Raw genomic sequence first — 23,109 nt, 5'->3', positions numbered from 1 at the left:
TTGTAATTAAATTTAATCTTGATTATTTCTCTTGTGAAGATGCAAATTAATTATTCCCTTCCAGCCAGTAATACAAACATCCTGTGAGGCTAAACAGACAATGGAACGAAATCAAGCAGGTCATTGTTTGTCGTGAAAACGAACAACTCCGAATGCGATGTCAACATTGCACAAGTTGGATGCTTTAACCCTGAAATGGCCGAGTTCGATTGCAATCGAGTGAAAATTTGACAGCATAGTCATTCACAACTGGCCTGGGTTGACTGGTGTAATGACTGCAAAACGCCTTCTCCAAGAACACAACGCCATGGTCAGAATGTTGTTATCATCGTCACCAATATTATCAATGCCTTAGCTCATTATAGCTTGACAACTGATATAATATTATACCGCCGAGCTAACAGTTCCTCACCCAGATGAATTCTGCTCTAATTTTCGTATTTGTCCCTGATTAAAAAAAAAAAAGATGTTATTAAAACAAACTTTTCTGAAGGACAAAATGATTTAAGAAACGCAATTTGAAAATCTCATAAAGCATAATGACCAAAACAAAATAAATAGATAAATAAAAACAAAACAAAAAACAAACAAACAAACAAAACCAAACAAAACCAAAGAAACAAAAATATAAACAACAAGTAACAAAAAAAAAATAAATAAATAAAGAATAAAATCTAACAATACACGAGGCGGTTACCAAACGCAAAGCCCACTAAGGGTTAATTTTTAATTCAGAAAAGTGAGTGGAGCAGGCACTTATGTTGGTAACAACAAGATATGAAGTGAGTAGAAAAGTGCCAGAAGACAATAGAGAATAAAATTATTTTTTTTTTTTTTTTTTTTTTTTTTTTTTTTTTCGCGGCGGTGGTGGGGTTTGAACCTGCGACCTTATTGGTACGACAACTCCGCCTGGCAGGTGAGAGCGTGGCTCTACCGTGTGAGCTATCCACGAACACAAAATATTCGTTTCAAACCCAAAGTCATTTCTAGATCCCTCTCTCACCCACTTCTTGAGATCGCCGATTCGTTCACCACCATCGCGAAATAATTTTGACCAGCAGTTAAGCTTAATAGCCAATATTCTCATCACAAACATATAACATAGAAACGATTGAGACATTGAGTATGCTCCGGTGTATGGGTGTAATTTTTAATTCAGAAAAGTGAGTGGAGCAGGCACTTATGTTGGTAACAACAAGATATGAAGTGAGTAGAAAAGTGCCAGAAGACAATAGAGAATAAAAATTATTATTTTTTTTTTTTTTTTTTCGCGGCGGTGGTGGGGTTTGAACCTGCGACCTTATTGGTACGACAACTCCGCCTGGCAGGTGAGAGCGTGGCTCTACCGTGTGAGCTATCCACGAACACAAAATATTCGTTTCAAACCCTAAGGGTTAATACAAGCCGCAAGATCTAACACGAAGACGAGAATGACGTCGCATGGATGTAAATGAAGCAATAATTTGTCGAGTAACAGATTTGGAGTAAAGAAAATCACAAACCGTTCAATGGTGAATTCCCATTTCATAAACAGCATTTCTCTTCCTTAAATCAAATTAACTCTTGCTGATGATAGTAATGGATTCTGAATTGGGTTTAAGGCACGGTTAATACCTTTAAACGATCTACCGTTTTCTTTTCTTGGATAAGATTATCATTGGATATCTACTTTTTGTGGGGTCCCTGAAACTGGATCGCGGTAATTTGTCAATTGAAACCTAAAATTGTGCCAAATCCCCCCCCCCCCCCCCCCAACCTCAATGCATTTTTTTTTCCATTAAAAAAACCCTCAAAAATTTGCCATGTTTTGCCGTAAAATTTGCAAATTTTTTGCACATTGCGTTAACTTTTTAGATCAAGATAACTTTATTTATCCTCGGAGGACAATTGAATATTACGGTGGTTAGTGATGCCAACTAAATATTTGACTGAGGACTTTCAGACATCTTCGCATGAAGTTCAAGACCGAAATAGGAATTTTCGCGTACAATATCCTATACATGTCTACACGTTATCTAAACTCAGTGTTAAATACCACCCCAAATTCATTTTAAAAAAAAAATAAAAAAATTAAGCCCCAAAACCGAATAGTCATATTATGACGATGTAAAAATTAAATGAATAGTTGTGTATAGTTGTGTTGGATGATGATGTGGTGGTGGTTTGAGTAGCGATGGTAGTGAGGATGGTGATGATACGGTGATTGCTGCAGTAGTATTGGTGTTGGTGATTATGATGATAATGATGTGGCTTTTGCAGTAGTGGTAGTGGTGATGATGTTGTGGTGGTTGTTGCAGTTGTGGCGGTGGTTGCAGTAGTGGTGGTAATGATAATGATCATTTGGCGGTGGTGGTCGCAGTAGTGGTGGTAGTGATGGTTAGGTCGTGGTTGTGGTTGTTGTGGTGGCATTGATGATAATATGGTGGCTGTGGTTGCAGTATAGGTGGAAGTGATGGTGGAGATATGATTGTTGATACAATAGGGATGGTGAAGGTTGTAGTAGTCGTGATAGTGATGATAATGGCGTGGTGCTTTTGCAGTAGTAGTGGTGGTGATGATGATATTGTGGCGGTGGCGGCGGTTTTAGTAAAGTGCTGGTAGTGATTAGGTGGTGATGATTTGGTAGTGATATGGGTGGTTGTGATGATGATGCTGTGGTGGTGGTTGTAGTTGTAGTAATGATGATGCGTGGTTATTGCAGTAGTGGTGGTGATGGTAATGACGATATTGTGGCTGTTGCAGTAATGGTGGTGACGCTTTCTTTTTCTTTTTCTTTCTTTTTTTGGGGGGAGGGGGGGGGGGGGGGGGGGGGGGGGGATGGATAATTAGGGAATTAAATGGCTTAGAGAGTAATTGAAACGGCTCACTTTTAATTGAAAATTGGATTATTTACTATAATTAATATTCTTATTGTAAATCAAATAAGAGTTGAACGAATGCTATGATGACTTCAGGTAGAGTTCGTTCTTAACATAATGATAAATGTGAACCGCCGTCTCAATCCGGTATGATGAATCCGGTAGGGTGAAAAATCGCAAAATTTGTTGCAAATTGCGGAAAAGTGCGAATTTTGCGGCCGAAAAATTTGCCATTGCGAGTGCAAAAATCTACGATGACAGCTGTGTGGTGCAGACTTAACTGTATAATATTATGTACAAAAAAAATGAGGTTTTGTTATATTATTGATAGTCTGTTGTTGATTGTTTTTGACGAGCAAAGATGCTATCAGTTTTCACCATATTCTACAACTATAAGATTACTAAATCAAATGACATAGATTGTGTCTGTTGGATATGAAGTAACCGATGTGTACACATTTACAGGTCTTATAACCGAACGCAATTATGGGCTTGATTTACATTGATGTAATGGGCAATAATTTGCGTTGGTTCGAGAGTATTTCCATTACAACAATGAGCCCATTACAATGTGGGTTATCGGACTTACAAATTAGTGCACATCGGCCGTATATTGTCAGTTCATGAAATTCTACCGTCAGTTTTGCCCTAAGCGACTAAAAGGTCCGAATAACCAATGCCATATTAAGTCACTCTCACAATTAATTCAACTACAGTGCTTTTACTTTTACCGTGCTATTCAGTGTAACAATGCTTATGAATGCGAGGCGGACTTGAAAAGTTAATTGATTTTTAACACTTATGAAAAGGTCAATGGTGTATCGCTCCGGCCTTCTGTTTGTTTTAAATAAGAGCCAGCATTCAAAATTATTTAAAGGTGGAGGACGAGAAAGGGTAAAGGTATTTGTCGCAATAATATTTTAACACAATGGTGAGGGAATTGCCACAAATACGCTTCAACAGTCGTAACGTCACTTCCCTCGTAATGACGCATGGTAACTTAGTAACTGGCTCTAAACTATCGGAACAATGGCGGACGCCCTTATGAAATATTTCTCCGACGAGCATAAAAGCGTATCCCGAGGGAAAAAAACCCATGATAAATCTGATCATGTTTTGGCTTTTACACATTCTGATCACAAGACATATGAAAAGTTCTAGCCAGCATGAAGAATAAAAAGCACCGATTTTCTTTGTTTAGAACCACGATTGCCGCCGTTGCTGGGCGACGTGACATCAGACTATTGAATCCAATTGTGAATGATGCTCATGATCTGTGGGGCTGATTGCTGAAGATCGTCAATTCACGGTTATTGATCGATAACAGTGGCAATTAAAAAAAAAGTTCAATTAAGAATAGAGCAATTGAAATGTTTATTCGACTAGCTGTAATAAAACATAAGATACTTGACTTAATTATCAAAGGTGTAAGCAGTGTATGTTTTGAATAACCCGGGACTTATTCTATAGATAATAGTAAACAGTGCCAAGCATTAGCAACACATGATCAAGGCGGAAGCATGAATACAACGCACGTGGGAATGAAGTTTTTCCTGAAGAAATTGCCCACAAAGTTTGGCAAATTTAAGTATGATTTCACTTCCTGGATCAAGTTTTCTACTTGGTCTAAATGAACTGATTAGCAGGTCTCGTAACCGAATGCAATAATGGGCTTGATTTAACATTGTTGTCATAGTTTGGATTTGATTTGAGACTATTTCCATTTCAACAATGAGCCAATAACAAATTGGTTTATCAGACCTGCAAATAAGTAAACGTCGTTCTCGGTTAAAGCTTTTGTCAAAATATACGTATTAGCTTTCTTTTTAGCATTTAACGACACGTCTAGACTATTGCAAACAACAACCTCCCATCATATAACCTAAGACCTATCTGTTTTAACCAAGTGAGCGGTAAGAGCAATGCGACTCGTGCTTTGTTGAAGTTATTCCTATTTGACCAGGTCAAAGTAAACTCGAACCCTGCGGGTGAAGGCTCTAAGAGTTCAATATTATAGAATTATAGAGAGAAGTAAGCTATTCGACATGGTTCAAACTCTACCTGTGGGAAATAAATGTTGTGGATGAAGATGCTTTACTGTTTCCAACAACATTGGTGTCAGCTCCACCATACCATGTAAACAGACTTAGCTGCTGGCGATAAGAATCTACACAGGGTACATAATGATGGCGTGATATGATCACACCTTACTCCCATGAATTTAATTTTAAATTTCAACGATTTCAGACAGAAGCAACAAACTGTTATTCTAATTCTAACCACGCATAAAGACACATCGTGGTATAGACATAGACGGCTATGGTTAAGTGTATGGAGTTTACTACTGAGAGACAATTTAGAGACAAGTTTGATAGAAAAACAAGATTTAAAACAACAACACAATAAAATGAATAAAAACAAAATTAAAAAAAAAACAAACAAAAAAAAAACAACAGCAAAACAAACAAAAACAACAACCCCCCCCCCCAAAAAAAAAAAAAACAAAAAAAAAAAAACAAAACCACACAAAAAACAAAAACAAACAAACAAACAAAACAAACAAAATATTTTTAAAAGCACACATTAATAATGATGATGATGATGATAATAATAATAATACTGTTGATGATGATGATGATGATGATGATGATGATGATGATGATGATGATGATGATGATGATGATGATGATGATTAAAATTTTTAATTTCAATGCAAAACTTTGACTGTAGACTTTTAAGTCAGTTTGAGCAATGTTATAAACTCGTTGGTTTGAGGTAAGCACACCAGAGGAAAACTGAGAAGAAAAGTTAAGAAAAAGAGAATATAAAAAAGTATCTAATCCAACACCTTATGCCGATAATAATGGACAGGGGGAACACATTGAGAAACGTTCATGTGAGCAAGCATGGAAAATATAAAGATGGTAAACTTGCGAGCTTAAACTCGGTATTGACTATTTAGCAGTTTTGATTGTTTGTCATTCCTCCTTTTTTGTGTGAATAATACACTTCTTTAAAAGTCGGAATCAAACATGCTGTACTACTTATGACTTATGACTATGAAAGAAGAAGAAAAAAAATTTAAATGTGTTTCTTCCACATAAAATGATGTAAGGACACTTCAGCAGGCTTATCAGACCAAATAACTCGATTCGGGCCTTGAACTTGGCTTAAAAAATATTTTTGAATATTTTAATACTATCCGTTTATTATTTCATTTCACGCCTCATTGATGAAATAACAATATCAAAATACATTAAATAAAGAGTGTATTTGTTGTATCTATACAATCATTAAAGAATGACTAAAAAATATTAAATATTTTACGATAAAATTATAATGGATCTGGACATGTTATGTTTCCGGGACGGATATTTCACCGAGCGAAACCCAAGATGGGAGTCAGTATAAATTCGCGACGCGTTCGAGACAAGGTCGTGCCACGCAGTTCGAAAAACATTCAAGATATGGGAATAAAACTACAAATTTCTTGTTAACGTTTATTCATATTTTACATCCAGATATTAATAAAGCGATATTTTAAATTTCAGCTTAGGAAACTTTTAGAGTCCTGCAAACAAGTTTCATTATCTCAGCCAGTCGAGGAAACTTGACCATCTGGACCTGAAGTTGATGGGGGTCCATCCCTGAAACTAAAGCACTCATGAGGTTATCATGTTTCATGGTAGAGATACTTGAAGATGAACACTAGGTATGATGTAAAGGGCTAACACAATGAGATTTATTCTCAATTTTTAATCTACTCCCTTAAGCAGGCTGTCTAATGTCAACATCCTGCTTGTATTATATAACTTTACTTTTACCTTTACTGAGTAATTTACTGTCCGTAGTAGAATGGACAGAACAGTAGATGAGGGTACTGTCATGGAAAAATTGACGTGTCAGTTAACAGTGAATACTGCCCAATTATTGAGTCATGACGAATAACACTATAATTTAATAAGAGCATAAAATAAGACAATATGTGGCCGACGCGATGTATCTTCAACTGCAGGTCTGACAATCGAAGGCAATTATGGGCCTACTTTAACTTAAACTCATTGAATGAATGGACAATATTTTTTTCATTTTTTGAGATTTTCTATACAACAATGAGACGATAATGAAATGGGTTATCAGTCCTGCAATTAAGTGCTCGTCGCCAGTGCCTGAATATTGATGCATGAGTTATGTTTTTAAAGAATCTTTGATCGATCAGAAAGTGTGGTTGAGGCTTCTTGTTCATTGTTAGGAAATGGGCCTACTCTAGAAAATGTTTCAGCTATAAAACCATTCAAATTTAAGTAATTTCTATTTCTAGTAAATGTTTAAGTTGCCATTCCACTATTGCTGTGCTGCCAACCCCAGAGCCCAAATTGGTAAATTTACAATTATCTATGTGGCAGTTTTTTTTCTCTTTGCTGTTGAAAACTCTCAATAATCTGTAAGGTCATACACGGCTGTCAAAATGGTAGTTTCAAATTGAAAATAGATTAGGGTTTTGCCGAATCTCTTCACTTTTGAAGACCTTAAAAAAAATAAAATTAATAAATAGATAGAAAAGATTTGACTGTGATTCTGTGATGCATAATGTTGAAGAATTTGTTACCAAAGATGTCATGCACAGCAGTAAAAAAATAAAATAAAAAAGGGAAATTTGTTTTTATATTAAGAAAAATATTTTTTCAAAACTCCAAACAATCCGAAAAAAAAAAAAGAATGATAATTCTAAAGAAAAGACAAATAATGAATGAGTATATATCAGCAATATACTAGCTCTTTTGAAATCGACACTTCTTAACCAGTTAATTTCAAAGCTACACTTCAAGAGTGATTATCTTGATCTGACAGAAATGATGTTGTACTTGTGGGACCACTGAAATCTTCAGCTCCCCAGCAAATCAAGATTATTTTGGCGACGACAACATTTGTTGATTAGAGTAGGTTTCACTGTATATATATTGCGGATATTAAAATTGGTATGAAGTTGCATTAAAATGAGGAATAATTTGACAAGGAACGTGTACTGCATTGTATTTCAAAGTAGAGAAACAATAATTGATCTGATCTTTTTGATGGAAGTAAGTATCCATCAGCTTCAACATGTCATTATAATCCAGGACAACTCCAAGATTTTTTTGCTTTATATATATAAGAAATATGGGGTCCCGATAGCTCAGTTGGTAGAGCACTACGTTCACACACCAAGGGACCAAGATCGATCTCGGGTGCAGTCGATTTTTTTTTCTGAACCCCCCTGTCTACCCAGCAGTCTCTTAGACCTGGTGGAAAGTACTTTGCGATAGACCAGTGTCCTATCCAAAAGCAATTGCTATTGTCCGTTTCACGCTATAGAAACTGGGATAAACTGGTTCCATTGACCTAAAGGCTCTGATGGACTACTACTACTACTACTACTACTACTACTACTACTACTACTACTACTACTACTACTACTACTACTACTACTACTACAACTACTACTGTATATGGCCTTTCGATATGTAAAGACAATTTTTCTGATTAAATTATATGCATTGGGCTACCGACTATTAAAACCTGTTTTATCACCATGTTAATGTTAAGCTTAAGCTCGGTTGAGGACATCCAGTTCTGAATCCATCAAATGCGGTCCTAAATACATTTAACCTTTTGTAAATACTTGAATGTAAACACATGCTATATTTGAGTATCATTATCATCCATGTACCTGTTCACCCAAAATTTTTGTGACTTGGGAAGTGTACATAAACCTATGACGGGGCCATGGCAGGCAACCTACACCAAATATGTAAAGTGCTATTTTCCGCAGATGTTGACTCTCTGATTTAAACCATTTGACTTTGGTTAGACAAGTATGATTTAAACCAGTCAAGAGTAGAACAAGAGACGCAGACATATTTTGCAACCTCTGAAATTGAAATAAGATATGATGGTTGATGGTAATGAAGTCAGCAGAGAGAAGTAAATTAGTTGTAGGAGCGGTGGATGTATTTTGTCAATAACTTGGGTCTGATTGTTTGCAATTTGCAAGAGAGTTGACTCTGCAGAGTGATTTTTGCGATGGGCTGCTTGAAAACATTTCCACAAATTGTTTTTCGCAACATGACTTAAAATTTGTTTCAAAACAATTTTTCTAAAATTTTAGAAATTAAAGGCAGGTTTGAAGTTGGTCTATAGTTTTAATAATTTTCCTTGTCCAATCCTTTCTTCTTCAACAAAGGCTTCACAAAAGCCTTTTTGAAATGATTTAGGATGACTCCAAATCTCAAAGAGTTATTGATGAGGTTTGTAGTGTAAGGTGCAATTTTTTCGATGCATTCTTTCAAAGAGGTGTTGACATTTGTTCCAGTTAGTATGTCTTGTGCGAGCTTGCGAAAATATTTTTTTCAACATCATCTAAAGCAACGTCAGAAAAAGATGTTAATAGTAATAGATTGCCAAGAAATGATGTTCATTTTATTGGGGGTAGTGTTATTATCAAGTTCATTGCGAATTGTTGTTTGTTTTTTCTATTATATTGTCCACAAAGCACTCTGTAAACTGTTACAGGAGGATAAATTTGTTACTTTCTAATATTCAAGAAGATATTTTGTAATCCGGAATAACTCATCAGTATTGTGATGTCAAATTTTTTAGATAATTTGATCACTTTAATTTTGCTGTCACTGATTTCAAACGCCTTTTATATGACATATAGATTTCTTTATAAATAACCAGCCAGACATCAATAATTTTCATGTGATACAGAGCAAAGTGCAAGGTTTTCCCCTTATTTTTAGTTATTATAATAGGATAAAAATGTTTCAAACCAGATAATTTGGTCCATTGAATTTAGGTTAATTAGTTTCCACCATTACTAAAACCACATTTTATATTATTATTTGACATCCTCCACTCCGTTTTCAGGACAGTTTATATTAAAAACAATATCACCAGCCAAAATCCTAAAGGGTTGTTTAATAGTCAAGCTACAAAATGTGTCATTGTAAAGTCTTGAACTTACAACCCAAACATAATTTGGTCTGAGGGTTCAAGTCGGCGACTGGGCACTTCAATATTATGCCCATAAGGAAGGGCATTGTGCATGCAAGCCTGCTCATGATAAAATGTGGATTTAATGACTTCATAAACCGTTATAATGTTTGACTATCCTCAATATTTTGATAGCTGGGGGAGTAGCTGACTTAAATTTTAGTTAAAAGTCAGAAATACTCCATCTGACATTTACACCATTAGCGTCAGACTTTGACGATGTACGTATACATATAAATTCCAGCCATTCATTTGAAATGTCATTTAAGAAATCAGTTATATTTTATATCTTTCATCAGATTGGATCGTCTGTTTGTTCTCCTTGACACTGGCTCTACACCTCTTATTCGACGTTCTGCTGCTGAACAACTTGGAGATGTAGTGCAATTGCACCCTCATGAATTGAGCAACTTATTGAACAAGGTGATTAAGTGTCTCTAAAAAGATCCATTTTGAATTATTGATGCAATTATGTCAGTGTAATTCAGCAAAATAACTGGGTTCATTATGTCACTTTTGATATATTTCACTGAATCTTTAAGTTGCTTGATTTTATGTTTTTACAGTACATTTAAATTCTGCTCTTCAAGCATTGATAAGTCGAAGGAGGAGATGAAGAAAATAGTCTTTGTTTGACTGTCAGTTGTACTTCAGAAATGGAACACAAGAGACAAAAGTAATATTAGCCTCTTAATCAGGACCCATAAAATAAATCCCTTTTAAATAATGGAATTGTAATAGCGCCTATAGAATATACTCTGTCATTAAGAATAAATTTTTTCATTCATTTTGCTACTGCATCATAGGTCCATGGCTACTTGAAAAGCACCAACTGGGAGACACGTGTGGCAGCCAGTCAAGCTGTAGAGGCCATTTCCAAAAAAGTGCCCCAATGGGATCCTATTGGTGTGCCTGTCAAGTCTGGTAAATGGATTTAATATTCTAAATTCTTCAGCTATTTGATTAATATCGCCCTCTCTACTATTTACAACATTATGTTTTAGGGGTGGCATGGGAACAAAATTCTATTGTTGAAAGAATCACAAGATTTCCATTTCTTTTGAATATCCAAAGTTTAAGCACCTTCAGAGTTATATTTGTCCAGCACTTTTATTAATTAAATTAAATCATTGCTGCACTAAGTATATTTTTTGTACCATTACTTTCTATATATATCCTGCACACTAATATTTTAAAAATTATGTTATGTATTTGATAAAAACAACAAACAACATATATATATATTTATAAAATATTTCAAGTATAATTTTGTTCAACTTCTACAACATTGTTTTGAGGAAGTGAAAGTATATATCTGCCTTACTTGTACAAATTTGGTTAAAATATATGATGCTCTGCAATATTGTCAGCAAAACCTATTTTTATTTTCATTGATCTAGATGTTCCACAGTCAGCTATAAATGGATTGGTAATGTTCTCCAACTTTGACATCCACCATGTCTTGTCTTCTGGAGCATCTCTTTTGGCTTCAGAAGGAAATCAATTCGACACTGAGCAAAGTGGATTAGGTATGTTAAATTCAGTTTCACTCATCTGCTCCTTTTCCCCTCTCCAACTATAGTGCAGTCCAAAATTTTCATTGTTCAGACCAGAGTCTCTCTCATATACCATTACTAAACGAAGATCTTATTATCGTAATATATTTGTTTAGCGCAAGCTTATAGTTACTTGCTGGTTTTGGTCATAACAATCATTTACAGACAACCAAATGTCCCTCAATTGCCAATGAAAGTGCATGTTTTTCAACCAAAGTTGTTTATTGACATATGACAGCCATTGCTGACATAAAGCCTTCATCTGAATTGAGTGAAGATACATAATTATGTCAGGCAATCTGGAAATGGCAGTCATTGAATATTGAATGTCTCTGACTGTTACTGAATGGATTTACCTAACTTCATCCAAAGTAAGACACCTTTTGACAGTGTTACACCGGGAAAAAAACTGTATAAAATGTTCCTGAAATGCAGGAACAGACAAAAAACAGTCAAAGTGGCAAATGATTTTTTCTTGCATTTGTTTTTCTTGTTTGCCAAGTACTGTCTCTTTCACACTTTTTCAGAGTATTATCCATTCTTGCTGCTTGTAACCATAAAAAAAAAAAAATGAAGGAAAATGATTTAAACTTCATCTCAATGCAGAAAAAAGTAAACATTTTGTCTTTATTCATCTTATAAAGCTTCATCATTACATTGATGGCTTCGGTCACAAGCTATTCAACTCAAAGAAAAACCCAATTATGCAAGGGATATAAAAAAACTACAATCTCTGTAAAGGTCCAATGGACATGAAGAGTTTCATCAAATATTAATTTAAAGCATTTTCATTGGATAATAACCTAATATTTATAGACATGATGCATCATTGTTGAAGAGTGATCTTGTTCTAAAATAAAAAAGATCATGTTTTCTTTGTGTTGAATGGCTTATGACAGAAGCTATCAATATTTTACCAGGAAATAATGTCAAAATAGTATTGAACAAACTTCAAACATTATAACCTCTCACTTTTTTTTATTGACTAGGAATGGATGACAAGGAACAATTATTGCAACAACGACAACTTCTGAATAAACGTCTTGGTCTGGATGCAGTTGGATTTGATTCCACAACTCTTTTCAATGATGATGACCTAAGGAACCATGTCGCAAGCACAAACAATAATTTAAAGGTTTGTAGTAAAATTTTAAGTAGGTACCCATACATTCAGAGACCAAAACAGCAAATAAGACTGGTTGACTCAACCATAGAACAAATATCTAATGCTAATCTAGCTGTACTTGTATAGCATTGCAACACAACCTTACTGATATAGCTCTTAAGAAATTGCAGCTATGTGGTCTAGTGGTATGACACTCGCTTTCGGATTGGAATGTCCTGGGTTCAAGTCTTGCTTGGCGTACAGTTGAGTCCTTGGAAAAGGTTTTTTACTCACATTCTCTCACCGTACTCAGGTTTAAAATGAGTACCTGGCCGTTTAGAGCGTTGTCTCTGTCGAAAATAATTACAATATCACCTAACAGCTTTCTGCATTTTATGTTTTGCTGTTGTTCAGGGACCTCTTGTAAAGTGCTTTGAGCACGTTTAGTGGATATTGCACTATATAAAAGCTAAAGTAAAGTATTAACCCTGCTTTTATTCTTCATAGATGACATAGATTTTAAAATAACGAATGTAAACGACATCCTTCAATACGATATTCTTCAATTATATGAGTCTACTGCTGACTTTTCAAAAAATCTGAAAGTTTAGTACAGTGCAGAGTTGGTACATCAACAATGCCTATATTAACATCACATATGTATCAAAGTCCCATTTTTTTCTTTCTGTATGACATTAGTAGATAACGAGCTTGTACATCAGCATGAATTTACCAGATGATGGTTATATTGACATAACAATCTGTCCATATCAACAATAATCAGTCTAAAAAAAAACAAAAATACAATTTATAATTGGCTAATCATATCCTGCTGTGAGGTAGTAGTAGTAGTAGTAGCGTATGGCTACACCTCCAAATTTATTTCGTCAACCCAGCTTCTAACGTCTTCCTCCGCCCGAAGGACGGTTTCGTAGCCACTTTCAAGTTTAGTGACTGGGCAGTGGAGGACGATGTGATCGCTGGTCTCTGGGGCTGCCTGACATTTCTGGCTGGTATCACTGGTTCGAAGTTTCCATCTGCACATATTTGATGCAGTTCTGCCATGTCCAGTTAAGAGGCGATTTGAGGAATTCCAGTATTTCCTTGCATTATTGAATGCAGGCACTCTTTTGGTTGGATATTTAATGATGTTTTCTCCTCTTGGTGTTTCCCTGTTCCACATTTCTCTCCAGTTTTCCTCTACACTGAAGTCTGCCATTTTTGTTAGGTGGAAAGGTCTTCTCGATTTGAGTCTTGTTGTTAAAGGTGCCTGCTTTATTATTGATTTTATGGGAATGTTGTCTGTGGCTTTGTCAATTATTGCATGCATCCTTTGGTTTGCTTCTTGTCGTCTAAGACTTGGTGTGAGGTAAATATAGAAAAGTGAATAGAACTGCAGATATCCGGCCATGAGGTAAAATAACAGCCAGTGAAGTCTCAATCGAGGCCATTTTTGCCAATGTGTTGAGAATGCCTGGTGTGGAGTCAGATGAGGAGGATAGTACATCATCGGAATCAGTGTCCAGCCATGCCACTATAGCAGCGTCTCCTTCCTTGATGTTATTGCCAGTGCTAAGAAAATGCTCTAAAATGATTCCTGGTCAACATTAACAGACTTTCCTAAATTTCGAAATCAGCCCTTTTAATGGCCACCAAATCATTCAAATTGACTTCCCCTGTTATCTCACATTTTCTGTTTGTTTGCATTTCATTTTTTGGAATGACTGATATATCAACATGACACTTATATTTTTTTACTGCAGTCCCGACAATGTTGATATATCTGTCCTCACCTGTACTTATTTTGCTTTGCATAGCCATTATGATAATAGTCACAGAAATATTATATTTTGAATGAGATATGAGAAATTTATGGTTTCAACTCCTTTTTTTCAGCCTGTTGTAGAGGTTTTGGCCCAGCAATTACCAAAAACAGAATTTCCAATGAGTAATAGGGAAAGAAATGTGGCAAAAAGGAAAGCTCGTTCTCTCTCTAAACAATTTACTGGGTGAGGATTGGGTTTAATGTTTTTAAAAAAATTACATTTGGTTTTTGAACTTTTTTGGTGCAGCATTTTGAATTTAAATGTGTTAACATTAATATTAATGCAACCTTTGACCTTATGTGTTTATGAAACACCAAAAAGGAGTAAGTAAAGTAAGTAATTAATGCAACCTTATATCATTGCACTCTCCTTCTATAACTTATAATTATTATCATTATTGTTTTTTGAATGTAGGCCTACTGATTTTTTAAAAATTGCCTCTTACATCAGCAGTATTTTAGTAAGCGAAACAATATGTTTTATTTATTAAGGTTTGATTTATTTATTTATATTGTTTTGTTTTTCACACTAAGCTCAGCTCAACAATGAAGTTTAATTTCAATTCTTAGCCTCATCCACGATATTGATTAAAGCAACTGTTTTATTATCATGTTATTTTACTCCAGTAATTTCACATCTCAAGACGGAGCCCCATTAAAGCGAGTAAAACGAGAAAGATCTGATGGTTCTTTTGATTCAGAAGACTCTACATCCATTGGTGAAGAGGTAATAGTCATCAATTTCTTTTCAACACAATAAATAAAAAGAATCATCAAACGTTTTCATTTTGCCCTTGTGTGACAAAATTGGCTGACAGATGTATTTTTTAAATGAAGATTAAAAAAAAAAGAATAGGTATCCCTCTTTATTCATTACATACAGACGCCATATTTTAAAGAATTTCTTTATCGTATTTTATTGTTTATATAGCTTTATTTTCAGAATTTATTTTAAGGGAGAATGATTTTTAAAGTGGAAAATTAAACCATTTACAGATCCATAACAAAATGTGAAAGAATTCAAACAGGCAAGGTTTTCAAGACTTTTTATTGATTGCAAACCACAATTGATAGAGCAAAATAGATATTTATGTAAGAAGGCATATTTCGCAAAACTTGCCAAGGTGACTGATATATAATTCAAAGTGCCAAGTTAGAAAATATAGATGAAAGTGGGATAATTTTATTAAATAATATAAAATAATTCATTTTAATGGCGGTGACTACTCACTCTGCTGAGATGATAATTTTATGTTATTTACTTCAAGATATTTTGCACTAGAAATCAACAAAATTCTTTTGTGTTTCAAACAATTAAAATCAGGAATAGTCTAAAACTTTAAGCAAAAAAGAAAGAGTAGATTTTTATAATGTTTCAAGAAAACAATTGATGAATTACTTGTCAACTTGCATGATTAATACATTGATTTGCTCTGATATAACTTTTAGAAGACAACAGAATTGTACTGTATAGCAACAGGGCATTTTAATTAATATGGTAAATGATGTTATAAGGATAAATGTCATAAAACACTTGTTAGATCAATATCAGAATCGTAGTAAAAAATCAAATTGAAAAAAAAATAATAAAGAATGTCACTCAGTTTGTGAGATTCTAAAAATAGAATTTATTGTCAAAAATATGACATTTGATTCTTGTTGATATGTTACATAGGAGATAATGAATAGAGTTTTTTCTCAAGGAGCTTTTCCGCGTTTTTGATCATCGTGATTTTAACCGGTTAACTGTTATATACTCTGGAAAGATGGATATTAAAAATTTTGGCCAGAAAAGCCTTCCTTCAAATATCGATCAATTTAAATGACCCTCATCTTGGTAAAAACTCTCAAACCTGGGACCTCAAAAGGTTAGAGTTACTGCATCATACTGCATATTATAGAGAGAGCTTTAAAAACATGTTCTCATAGAGATACCAATAAGTCGATGGCTAATGAAATCAGAAAATACAAATTAGGCAATTGGGATATCAACTAATGAATATCTTTACCCTCTAACTCTTTCACACCCCCCCCCTTCGCCCACCCCAACCTACCAAATGTGTTATATATTTTGTATGATAGTCGTTATATATTGAGATTTTTTGTACTTTTTTGTGGGTTTTTTTTTCTTTCTGTTTGTTTTGTTTTTCTTTTTTTTTTCTTTTAAGTACCTTCAAATGTAATTTGACAATAATACTCAATCTGAGTCAGTTGTTTTATATTTATTAAAAGAAGAATAACAGTCAATAGTAAACTATTTAGATTTTTGTAAACATATTTTCATTTTTTTTTAAATGTTCTCATTTCTTAGGTTGAGGAATGGCCTTTCCAACCTTTCTGTGAAGTTTTGATGAATGATTTGTTCCATCCAAGCTGGGAGGTGCGTCATGGAGCAGCATCAGGAATTAGGGAGGTCATAAAACATCATGGACAGGGAGCAGGCAAAAATGTGGACATGTCAACTTCCCAGGTGATTTCCTTTTCTTTTTTTTTTTTCTGTTTCATTACAGGTGATTGGGTAAAAAAACAAACGTCACCCACTAAAATATGTATACCCAGAGTATGAGAGGATAAGCCCAAAATTTTTATCAATAGGGTTATATGAATCTAGATTTATTCTAATATTATCACAATAAAATAAAATGGCTATTCTATTGACTGAGTTATAGGATGTTACAAGTGCATCCCATTTTGGAGATGTTAGATTTGGGTGTGAATTGAATTGGTAATCATGCATTGACACTGTCTTGGGTATGTCACTCATCTGATCATCAATGTTTCCAAATTTCGTCCCATATAATTTATCTTTCAAGTTGAACTTGGATGGAGAGTATTGGGAGCCTAGCTCAGACCCACAGTTCAAATTTCTATTGCTGAAGCGGTCCTTGATCCAGCAACAGTAGCTCTACAGGAAATGCTGAATTTCAACTTTCTTCAGTGATGATAATCTTATACAGATCCACGGGATTTCGGAATTTTCTCAGTCAAACATTTTCCTTCAATAAAAGCTCAGATCGCTAATGATAGTACTGTGGAAACATCACTATAGTGTCTTGTGTCATATTTTGACACCTGTAACCAGTAACTTGAATTTTAGTGACACTTCATTCAAGACAGACTGGCACCAAATATCAAAAGTGACACAGGAACAGTGGTGGACTTTGATGAGGTGATTCGAAAGGGAAGGGGCTGGAGGTGGGAGCGATTGGGCCTAGTTTTTTTTGCATGTTTTTTTTTTCTTCTAAGTCCTTTATCCTGATAGTAATGATAGTACAGATCGCGAGCATTCAAAAATTCATTACAACTCCCTTTTAATTATAAAAAAGGTCAATTAATAAATATTCGATCAGAGTAGTTCTCTCTCTCTCACCCCCCCCCCCCTTTCGCATTTCTCTCTCAATCACCCTTCTATCTTCATGTTAAAAGCACCCTTTTGAGAATTTAACTGCTGAGAATCTTGTCTGTTTATAATATCAAAGAAAATTGTTTTTAAAAAAATGACCATTCCATCATATGTTCAATCCTGGTGCCAACTAAATCAGGGTGTTGAAAGTTATATGCATTCTTTTTTTTCAAGCGACGTTTTTTCTGGTCAACTAGTAAATACTTATGAATGAAGACAATATAAGTTGTTCATAAAACACATTTTAAAAATCGTATGTTATTGGAAAAATAAATCAATGTTAGCTGCACTCAAAATTTTTTATTTGAAAGCGCACACTGAAAGTTAATGTCGATTAAGAGAAAAAAAAATATGATTTAGATGATGAAGTTAAAAGATCTTTTTGACTTTTAGTAAAAATTCTAATTGTCCATTGGCATAATGTTTCAAAATATACTTAAATGAACACAGTAAATGCTGATGCTGACAAATTTCTTCATTTTTGTTTCTTTAACAGTTGCATCAGGTGAATCAAATATGGTTATCCGACCTTGCTCTACGTTTACTCTGTGTTCTCGCGCTGGATAGGTTTGGGGATTTTGTCTCGGATGAGGTGAGTTTTATGCACCATTTCAGCATACTTTAACCATTAAACTATGAATATCTGATATTTAATTGAAATCATGACTTTGAATTTCTTATATTGATACATTTCAACAGTCATTTAAAATTGTTTAATTACAGGTTGTGGCTCCCGTCAGAGAGACGTGTGCACAGGCATTAGGTACAGTCCTCAAACACATGGAAGATGAAATAGTGTCAGCAGTGGTCAAAGTGTCCCTTAGGTTACTGACCAGAGAAGAATGGGAAGTTCGACATGGTTCACTTCTCAGTCTTAAATACAGCCTAGCTGTCAGACAGGTAAGAAGTGACTTTTGTGATAATGAGAAAAATTGCTTAATTGAACCTTCTTCGAGGGCTAAAATTAATTTTTCACTTTTGCATCGTACAATACTTCAGCTTTAACAAGCATATCATATATACGTTGTCAAGGGAAAACAGAATTGATTCCTTTAGGGTCAGGATTTCAGTTGTGTGAAACATGCAGAAGCAATTTCTTGTTAAACTTTCAATAGAACACTAGTCTATAATAAAGCACTTTAGTAGATCTAATCAAGACTCAATTATTCCTTTTTGTTTTTGTTTTTTTTTGCTGGATGGACAAAGGAGGCAGAAAAACATTCAATTCATGTCTATAAGCAGATTTGAATATGGTCCATTTAGATGCATTTAAGTGAAGTGTTCCAACTCTAGGCTCATAATGATGGTTGGGGCCCCTTGACCTCCCATTGTTGACTGAGGAAGTTGCTATCTCTTCATTCCGCAATATCTTTTTTTTTTTTCTGTATGGATTTCTACTTTTGTTTTGGAAGGAGACCATATGTTATTTGTTTTTTTTTTTCTGTTTTTTTTTTTTTTTTGTTCAAGCCATGACTGGGGTCTTTCTTTCAGATGCATGTATCTATGAAATATAGTTTTTTTCCCCACTAATTCAATCAACTTTTTATATTCATTTGATTATATCCCTTCTGTCAGCGAACCTGTTTCTGTGACTTTGTGGGTCTTCAAAAGGATCTGAAACTATCAGAGCCAGGATAACTTGCTCTTAGATATATTTTTCTTCTCTACTTGTTCCTGTTTGTTACTTGTTCTTAGGCGATAATTAGCGCAGATAATCTTTATCTAAAATCTCCTGACAGTCCCAATATTTTTTCCCTTATCAAGGGCTAAAATGACCACGTGGCATAAACAAATACATAAAAATAAAAAAAAGGAACATAAAAAAAGACTAAAAAAAACAACCCAGAAACAACAAACAAAAAACCCCCCAAAAAGCAAACCCCAAACCAGCACCCCCCCCCCCCCTCCTAAGAAAAGCAAAGGCATGAAAAACAAGGTATTCAGATCGACTAGCAAGTTATTTTCTTTTGAAAGCTGGTCTATATAAGTTACATTCATCTGAAAATCAAACCCTCACTTTATCATTGATTTCAGTTATTAAATACTACCCATTTAAGGCATGCTGGTTTCCTTATATTTTCAGGACATGACGTTATCCCTCTTACCCTTAGTCCTACCAGCAGCTCTTCATGGTCTCAGAGATCCTGATGATGATGTGAGAGCAGTGGCTGCAGCCGCCCTTCTTCCTGTCACAGACTCTCTTATAGAGTGTATGCCTACACAAGTAGGTGTTATGCATGACTTAAAATTAACATTATTGGTAGTTTTCTCATTTAGTTCTCATTGATTGTGTTAACTCAATAACTTGTCAATGAAAAAATAAGTCAATTAATGAACTTTGAAGGTGTATAAAAAAAAATAATTAAATGATGTTGCAGATAATTAATTTTTGGAGGTATGTAATTTTATCTACATTAAGTAAAGATAATTGAGTATTTGTTTATTTGTGTGAGAGGTGGGAGAGGGAGTGGAGTCACGGGCTCGGCAAAGAGGGCACCCAATTCACATACACATTGTCAAAATGGTGAAGCATAAGCATATTTTTCTGGCCTCCCTTGTTACTTTCCAGAAGAAAGAAAATCCTCCAGAGCCATAAAACTCAGGAAGTATGAGCTTATTTCTGTTTCTGTAGCATTAAACAGACAGTAATGATTACCTGCTACCCTTAGGTTAGGACAGTGGTCCATTGCAAAGTATCTTCCACTAGATCTAAACGAACTAAGTAACCCAGATTTTAAAAGAAAAAAAATATTTCTTGAGCCCAAGGTAAATAACTACTCATTTATCCTACCAGATTCCATTTATCCTGACGTGCCTTTGGGACATTCTTTGTGACCTTGATGACCTCACAGCTTCCACCAACTCTATCATGAGCCTCTTGGCAAGACTCAGCGCCCTCTCTACTGATAATGAAAAGACTAAAGAGCTCACTTTGTAAATACATTGCCAGTTGCTTTGGCATACTTTATTGTCATCGTCCTTTACTCATCGTCATCCCTTCTCCCTCTTTTTTCTTCAGTGCCTCCTCATTCTCTGACTCTTCCTTCTTTTTCTTGCTCCTAATTCCCTCAATCACCATCTCTTTCTCTTCTTTATACTTCCCCTACCGCCTTCTCCTGTTCGTCCACCTCTTTCTTTCCTCTACCACTTTCTCCTAATTTTTCAACACATCTTTTCCTCTCCTGCTCATTTTCCACTTTCTCCTCTTCTCCTATTCCACCTCTTTGACTTGATGTTCTTTTTCATTTTTGTTATTCTTTCTTGGTCTCCTCTTTCTCATCTCTACTTCCTTTTTATCTTCCACCACCCTCATGATCGACTTTTCAATACTTTTCTCACTTGGCTTCTATGAGCAATTTTGCTAATGGTATACAAATAAGTTTTTAACTGAAAAAAATATGTTTAGACATTGGTTTTTATAATATACTGCTTGTGATATCAAGATATATTGTGATGCAAAAAGTGACGGTATTATTAAGTTACTCTTTGGAAAGCAGTGAGATAGAAGTGGAACAGTTGAGAAGTATTATAAAGGAGATATATTGCATCACTTCTGCTTTATACATATGTGTAAGTGTGTATGGATGTGTGCGCTTGCTTGCTTTTTAAAGCACTGCTGAGCACTTAAGCACTTTACCAGTAGCTGGTAAAATGCTATATAAATAAATTATCATTATTATTGTTATTATTATTTATATTATTATTTTTATTATTATTATTATTATTATTATTATTATTATTATTATTATTAGTAGTAGTAGTAGTAGTAGTAGTAGTAATAGAAGTATTTATTATACAGTTTTTTAGGGCCAGTATTGACCAAAGACGGATTTTTTCCATCCATATTCTAATTGTTAAACCAATATTCTAAAACAAAAGTGATTACCATTGTTAGAAATGGATTTGTAACCAATAAAATAAGCTTACTGTAATGCAATATATGTGTGCAATTCTCAAATATATTTCACTTTCTGATTTCTTGTTTCTGTTTCAAAGTAAGGAGATGCCCTTGACAAGTTTGATGCCTCGTCTGTGGCCTTTTCTGAGACATAATATATTTTCTGTCAGAAAAGCAGCGCTGGAAACATTTCAAACACTTCTTAAAGTGCATGACATCCAGGTAGGGAAATCTTTTTTTAAAATTTATTTTTTAAATGTATTGATATTTTATTTTATTTTGGATTTCATTTTTTAAGTTTGAACAAATTATAAAGGAAGCATTAACCTTAAGTCAACTGGTTTTAAAACCAATATTTTTAACCTCTTTAGACAACAAGTTTATGGCTGGTGCCTATATACCAGGACGCAATACGACACGTTTACCAAAGATGTATTCTGGAAGACAAAGTGGAGTTACTGCCCTTGATTGTTACCACATGGGAGCTTCTTTTAGAACGAGCAATTCAGGGACATCTCATAGCCATGACATTGCCTTGGTTGGGGGTTTGGCTAGCTTTCCTTATGCAACCCACTCATATGGCTTTTGACTCTAGCTTACTCATAGAGACAAAGCACAAACCTAGGGTGAGTAATTTTTCGTTATGTAGGATTTTCCATTTTCCTCCAGAATAACAATTTAATTTTATTTCATTAATCTTGAAATCTTATGAGCCTTTTTTTTTTCTTAATTAAACTATGTCTATTAAAATATGATTTTTAAAAAATATATTTTTAAAGGAAACTGTGTATTCAGTCCACCGGAAATATAGATATTAAAAAAGGACCAAATATCTTCTAGACTTACCTTAATCGATACTGACGACATTGATACTGAGCCTATTATAGGCATCATCAGAAATGGACAGGCAAATATACAGCCGAAACCATCAACATAAAGAAAAGATAGAATATGACCAGAAGAAGGATAGAAGATAGAGGGTTATCATTGAATAGGTTTCTCTCCAGATCGGGCCATGCACTGAGGTAAGCCTAGATGGAGAAAGGGAAAAAGGTAGAAAAAAGCCGTGCTTCATGTAATGACTAGGATAGAGAAATTATGATAATTACGAAAAGGAAATCTAGATTGTCGATACATTTATTACAGAAACTAAGGTAAATTTATAACACAAATAGGAATGACACAACTCTACTTACCCATCTACTCTGCTTATCCTTCTCCTTCTATCCATGAATCAAGAACACCACAGCACATATAAATAATATGTTATCGTGTCCAGTCAAGAAACTCTCTCTCTCTCTCTCTCTCTGTCTCTCTCTCTCTCTCTCTCTCTCTGTGTCTCTCTCTGTCTCTCTCTCTCTCTCTTATATATATATAAAAGGCATCGCTTTATATATCGATGGTTTGAACCCCCTGATTGGGTAACTGA

At 34.6% G+C, this 23,109-nt stretch overlaps 1 protein-coding gene across 1 annotated transcript in view; it reads left to right on the top strand.

Moving 5' to 3' along the window:
* Window positions 1-6,227: 6,227 nt before the first annotated feature.
* The window catches only part of LOC144972864 (TATA-binding protein-associated factor 172-like), a 48,327-nt gene continuing 31,445 nt past the window's right edge, over window positions 6,228-23,109 (top strand). The window contains exons 1-14 of the mRNA XM_078914609.1: window positions 6,228-6,570; window positions 10,193-10,316; window positions 10,700-10,817; window positions 11,294-11,422; window positions 12,439-12,584; window positions 14,451-14,563; window positions 15,007-15,106; window positions 16,691-16,849; window positions 18,279-18,374; window positions 18,506-18,682; window positions 19,866-20,006; window positions 20,577-20,716; window positions 21,779-21,902; window positions 22,052-22,306. Of these exons, the coding sequence (XP_078770735.1) occupies window positions 6,560-6,570; window positions 10,193-10,316; window positions 10,700-10,817; window positions 11,294-11,422; window positions 12,439-12,584; window positions 14,451-14,563; window positions 15,007-15,106; window positions 16,691-16,849; window positions 18,279-18,374; window positions 18,506-18,682; window positions 19,866-20,006; window positions 20,577-20,716; window positions 21,779-21,902; window positions 22,052-22,306 (1,833 nt within the window). The 5' untranslated portion in view covers window positions 6,228-6,559. The remainder of the gene's footprint in view (window positions 6,571-10,192; window positions 10,317-10,699; window positions 10,818-11,293; window positions 11,423-12,438; window positions 12,585-14,450; window positions 14,564-15,006; window positions 15,107-16,690; window positions 16,850-18,278; window positions 18,375-18,505; window positions 18,683-19,865; window positions 20,007-20,576; window positions 20,717-21,778; window positions 21,903-22,051; window positions 22,307-23,109) is intronic.

The sequence above is a fragment of the Berghia stephanieae genome, chromosome 5 (assembly GCF_034508935.2).
Source record: "Berghia stephanieae isolate SIO BIC M18660-M18661 chromosome 5, UCSD_Bste_1.3, whole genome shotgun sequence".
Lineage (NCBI taxonomy): Eukaryota > Metazoa > Mollusca > Gastropoda > Nudibranchia > Aeolidiidae > Berghia > Berghia stephanieae.
This window is presented reverse-complemented; position numbering and strand designations above follow the sequence as displayed.